Here is a 5,989-nt window from a genome sequence, read left to right as displayed (position 1 = left end):
AGGCAAGAAAAGCGGTTAGGCATTTCCTTCATGAACACTTTTTTTTTTTTTTTAATTAAAGAGGAAGCTCTTTCTAAAGAGAGAACTGTCAAATCTAAGCTTTAATCTAGATAAAAAGAATTAATTGAGAGGCACATAAGCTGCCCCCAAACCAAAAGCGAAGCAGAGACTTACTGCAATGACATTGTGAAAGCAGTCATATTGAAACCAGGAATCCGATCAAGCAATTTTTCTTCGATGTATTTCTCTACTAAAGAGATCTGAAAAAAAAAACAACAAGCAAACCACCCCTAAAACATCGTAACAAATCTCAGGAGCAGATTTCAAAATAGTGCATCTTACACTGACACCTTACTGACAATTTGTGTTATCCTCAGGGGGCAGACTGCAGATTCCTTTAGCGGGGAGATGTAGTTCGATCAATCACACCACTGCTGAGGCAGGGAGCTGAACATTTTTGCTGGGAATTGGCAAGGACAAACACTACTTGTATCTAGTAACAAATTGTTTTTAACTCATTTAATGATATTTACTAGGAGGCTGGTATGACTTCATAATTATGCTTTGCATGAAGAATGTAACTGAAGTGTCCAATACATGAAATAATACAACTGGAGAAGAACAAACTTTGTTATGTACAGGTTAAATGTTATTTTCTACTACAGCAATAGGCTAAACTTCTATTCAAGAGAGTAACACAACTTCCACAACGCCTATAGAAATTTTCAGGTGAAAAGAAAAAGGAACTTAGAGCTCTAGAAAACATTTTTCTTGCTCGCAGATCATGACTGTGCCTCAGAAAGAGACAGCAGGCAGCTTGTTGGTTCTGCTCCATATAAACCCAGGACCTGACACTGGCCTTAATAAAAATAAAAAAGCAATACATATGAAAAAGCATCTTACATATTCATTAAAAATAGAAGTATAGATGAGCTTGTTTTCTTCCGAGTCATCAAACTCCTGGTAGTGCTTCTCCATAAAAGTCCTCTGTATTAACTGGAAATCATCATCTGGAGCACAACCAAAATGCATCATACAGTTAGGAGTTTAGTCATTCTTTGTGTAACACAAACCCCACATTCACTAGCCCTCCCTCTCCCTGCTGTAGCCATGGAGCCCTGCACACGTGCAGGGTCAGTCACTCCAGCAGCACAGCTGCCGCTGAGCCACCACTTCTGACCCATCTGCGAGAGACAGAGGCTGCTGGCAGTCCTCCTGCTTCATCACAAAGTTACTTATTCTGAACCCCTGTTTGCTCAGGCTCTCAAGTCAGCAAAGGCGATTACTTCTTCCCTAGAAGAATTCCAACGAACTTTTTTTCCCCCTTGATTTAAAAAATATTAGTGAAACTCTCAGGTTCATTTACAATTGCTGAAGATTTTTTTTCCAGTTGTGGAAGGAAACCAGAATAAAAATGAACACAGCAGGTCACCACTGAATTCAGCAGAACAGGTAAAAATATAAATTTTACTTAAACACAGTGTTAAAATACACCAGTCTCAGCTTTCTAAACCCTAGCATATTCAAAATTAGTTCAGTCTGCATTTCTCCAGATTCAGGTACATCACCAGGCAAGCTGAGGCTGCAGAATCTACATCTCTCTGGAAAGGATGTGGTCAAAAAGTTTATATGCTGTTCTTATGAAGCAACTGATGGCCAATCAGCAGGAATTCTGTCTTGGCACCTTGCACACTAGCTCCTTGCACATGCTGACTGCTCAGTTCAAATGATGGTCCTGAGAATTTAGCACCTTTTACTGCCTGAGCTCACACAATGAGATTGGTGCCGTTCAACACTCCTGCTATGAAGAGGTCTTGCCACGTTACAGCTGTACACATACATGCAAGCTACAGGCAACAAATCAACTCAGAAGGACAGCCTTACAAAGTGAAAAATGGCAAGACGTGCTGACTCCCATCTCCAGTCTTGCAATGTGAGAAGAGAGTCTTGCAGTGTTCAGAAGAGACAGGACCGGGAACAACATGCTTAAATGATAGCACAGGCACCTTATATTGGAGATTGGAACAGGCTGCCTGCAGCAGCAACAGCCTGGCATTACAGCAAGTTGCCTGGACAAACCACGGCAGCTCCTAAGAACGTCCTGACAAACACCTGAGGAGAGGTTCAGACAGAGCTGGAAAGGGAAGGTGGCCTCTCACAGTCTCCTCCATCCCCTTTATAAAAGGGCACAAAAATTCCAGACAGCTTTGATTTCTATGTGAGATTTACAAGTGTCTTTACTGTTTATTTATGAAGGAGTGTACTGCAGTGACGCAGAGAATAATTTTCAAGGCTCACAAGCACCCTGTTGTTCAAACAGCACACAAAAGACTTTTGTGTATAATTTTATTGCACTACCAGGTTAGGGGCCAGGGGAACAAAGGACAGAAAGCTTCTACAAAGCAGGCAGGGGCTCCTTTGGCTCTGTATGTGTGCTGACAGAAGAGCAGCTTGTTTATGAGCAGCAATATGCTTAGCACCCATCTCGTTGTCTGTAAGTACTTACCCATTATGATATCCTCCAGATACCCAACAACTGCATCAAACTCTGCCTCACAAGGGGAGGAGCTGAAAGCAAAAGAAAGATGGTACCGCATAAGTATGTATTTCAACCACAGCAGAAATGAAAGTTAAAATTAAAAGTGTCAACAAAAGCCCAAGCACAAATAAGCCCAATAATTACAAAATAAGTTAATAATTTCCTAGTTTCAACCTATAAAATAATCCATGACACTGATGATAAGACTGCTTTGTGGGGATTCTCATCAGGCCTCTACTGTATTTCCCCCCCAGTAAGGTGCCTAATTGAAAAAAAAAAAATGTTGTGTACTGGCGTTATTGTCAAGGTAATTCTAGTCCTGGTGCAGAAGGATGTAAGGAGTGTAATTAGAACAGCAAGTTAAGCATTTTCCAACCCACAAATCCCGGCTGCTACCACAAGTTTTTCTTCTGCTCTCTTCCCTCTGTAACTCGCCATGGTGATTAAGGAACTCTAGACACTCTAGAGAATATTTTGAAATATTTGGTCTTGTGGAACCACTTAAAACTCAATGTAATCACAAGTATTGTATAAGAAACATAAATATTTTTCTTATGCAAGATACATCCTACATGCTACAAATAAATGGCATAATCTCCTACAGGCATTCAATCATGACTATTAAACCCCATTATGGATCTCAAGTCATCCAAGGAAGAAACCTTTGGTACCAGCATTTCAGGACTCTGGATCCCTCTGCTAAATCTATTATTATGCACTTTATCAGACACAGTAGAGTAATCCACAGGATTGTCTTGGCCTTGGCATTCAGAGTTCATCTGTAGTAGGGGATGAACTCTGTATTCTCAGCAGATGAAAGACAAGCTTCTCTCACACATGAGGGGAAAAAAGCCCTGGTCCAGGGCTTCTGACCAGGAAAAACGTAAAGATCTTTGATTTAAAAGGGCGTTCGATCCCCAAGTGATGTTCTAGCAACATTTCTGATCTGTTAAGCCTTAGGAGATGAGCAAAGCCAAGGCGAGAGACTGGAAAACCTCTTCCACCAGAGGGCAGGACACCACCAGGAGAGGAGCTGGCATGGGTCAGCTGAAGCATTACATACCCAGAGCATCACATTTGGGACTTCAGGCAAGAGGTCTTGTGGCTTTCTAAGTACATGCAAAGACAGGAGACTTTGCTATGGATAATTTCTACCTTTGTTTTTTCCCTCTAACAGCAACAGAAATTTTAAAGTATTAATTCAAACCCCAGTTGAAGCTTGTGGGACAAATCATGGAATTTTAACTGTTCCAAAATAGCAGCGATTCCACCCCTCTACACAACACACTTGCATCTGCACAACTGAAGAAACACATGCTCACAGATCTTGTGGTTTAAGTCCTTGTCACCTCATCATGTCTAGTCCAGGCCAGCCCAACATCTGCTGCTGGAGAAGCCCTGGCAGTCTGCATGCCTGAATCTTGCCTTCATCACAAACCCATCCTTCTCAAGGGCCAGTGTTAAAACAATTCCTAATACACACTTGTATTAGCAATGAGCAATAAAGACATATCTGATACAAATTACAAGTACTGGAAAGAGAAATAAATAGAAAATTTTGTCCTGAAGGAAAGGAAAAAAAAAATCAACCTATTGCCCTGACAGTCAATTTCTGTTTTAGTCTTTGGCTAGTGTGGGAGATAATGGCGATCAGAAACATCCAATTTAGCCATTTGTGATAGTCTGTAGATTGCAAGAACTAAATCTATGGAGTGACATAGGCAGAGGGACATGAACCTTCTGCCACAAGCTTTAGGAGAAGAGTATGCCAGAAAATGTGGAACAAAGCAGTGCCTTAGCATCTACCAGAGTAAAATTCATTTGACCTGTACAAGGCCTCACATGTCTAGGAGCACATTCAAATATTATCTCTTCTTAGAATCCGTGATGGAAGAAAACATACGCTCTTAAAAAGAAGAGAAAAATTTTTAATTTAAAATGAAGACAAACCCCCCAGTTGTCAGCCTTACAGTGTTTATTTTGATCACTCAGCCAGGGCTCTCTGGTGCTATGCTCATTGCAGTTATACTTGGTTTGACTTCACCCAGACTCTGAACTGATATTACCCCCTCCTGGAGTTTTGCATTTTTCTGGACCCTTGTTCTTGCAAGAGGCAGAATGTGGTAATCACTGTAGCGTAAATTAATCTGTGTAATTATATTCCTATTAAGATATTTTAACCAGTAATCAGCTTATTGAAAATCTGACACAGAATGTAGCATACTTACATGGCTACACCAAAGTTTTCTTCATCGGAAGTCTCCATTGTTACTGCATACCCAGACTGGAGGAGAGGCAATCTGCTGTACCGCTGCCACTAGTGTTTATTTCTTCTTTTCAGACGAAGTACTAAGGAATAACATGTGACTTAACATTAATACAAACTAAATTCTTAAATTACCACACAGTTCTGAAACAGCGATTCAGGAGAGAATTTTAAATTTTTAGATGTAGGCATCTCGAAGCCATGTTATTCCAATGTTACTGCTACTTCTTTTCTGTAATAACCCAAATTTTCTAGGAACTTCCTCCGCCTGCTGAGAGAACAGGCTCAAAACCGTGCAGTTAGTCTCCGTGAAGGGGTTTTAGAATCATATAATTGTTTAGATTGAAAAGACTCTCAAGATCATCAAGTCCAACTGTTAACCTAACACTGCCAAGTCTGCTACTAAACCATGTCCATCAGTGCCACCTCTGCTTGTGTTTTAAACACCTCCACGGATGGTGACTCCACCACTTCCCCGGGCAGCCTGTTCCAAGGCTTGACAACCCTTTCGGTGAACAAATTTTCCTAATATCCATCCTAAACCTCGCCTGGTGCAACTTGAGGCCGTTTCCTCTTGTCCCATCGCCTGTTCCTTGGGAGAAGAGACCAACCCCCCCAGGCTACACCCTCTTTTCAGGCAGTTGCAGAGAAAGATTAAGGTCTCCCCTCAGCCTCCTTTTCTCCAGGCTGAACACCCCCAATTTCCTCACCTGCTCCTCATAAAACCTTTATATCTTTTCTCCTGAAGCATCTATAACTGACTACAAGAAAGACCCATGAAAATGAAGCCAAGTAAGATGAAGATGCCACCCCAGTCCCGTGTGTTCCCAAGAAGTCTTTAGATAGCGATCCCACGTGCCAGGCCAGGGACTGTGCCTCACACTGGGCTGTGTCCTTTTCAGGCCCCATGGCTAAGACCAGCTGCTGACCCATCACACAGGACAGGCCACACACCACCCCAGGGCCACCGAGATGGGCCAGCTGTCTCCTCAGTGTCTGGGGACACTCTGCTCCCACCACCCTTGCTGGGTTATATCCAACACCGGCCTTGAGAGCAGGTGGCGGAGTTTGGGAGCCAGCTCTATGGCACCAAGGCACAGGAGGGATGATCGTGACCCTCGCCTCTCCCCCTTCTCACTCCTGCTTCCTGGGGAGAGGGAAGCCGCCAGCCCTCACCCCCCCCC

At 42.6% G+C, this 5,989-nt stretch overlaps 1 protein-coding gene across 2 annotated transcripts in view; it reads right to left on the bottom strand.

Annotated features, from left to right (window-relative positions):
* Positions 1-124: 124 nt before the first annotated feature.
* LOC106891397 (ADP-ribosylation factor-like protein 2-binding protein) overlaps positions 125-5,989 on the bottom strand; it is a 6,942-nt gene continuing 1,077 nt past the window's right edge. For both annotated transcript variants that reach the window (XM_014947870.1, XM_014947880.1), the window contains exons 2-5: positions 4,768-4,888; positions 2,507-2,568; positions 904-1,010; positions 125-260 (exon numbers count right to left, since the gene is read on the bottom strand). In XM_014947870.1, coding sequence (XP_014803356.1) covers positions 171-260; positions 904-1,010; positions 2,507-2,568; positions 4,768-4,805 — 297 coding nt within the window. In that variant the 5' untranslated portion in view covers positions 4,806-4,888 and the 3' untranslated portion in view covers positions 125-170. The remainder of the gene's footprint in view (positions 261-903; positions 1,011-2,506; positions 2,569-4,767; positions 4,889-5,989) is intronic.

The sequence above is a fragment of the Calidris pugnax genome, unplaced genomic scaffold, assembly GCF_001431845.1.
Source record: "Calidris pugnax isolate Ruff unplaced genomic scaffold, ASM143184v1 scaffold30, whole genome shotgun sequence".
NCBI classification, from domain to species: domain Eukaryota; kingdom Metazoa; phylum Chordata; class Aves; order Charadriiformes; family Scolopacidae; genus Calidris; species Calidris pugnax.
Note: the sequence above shows the minus strand (reverse complement) of the source record. Positions and strands in the feature narration are given on the sequence as shown.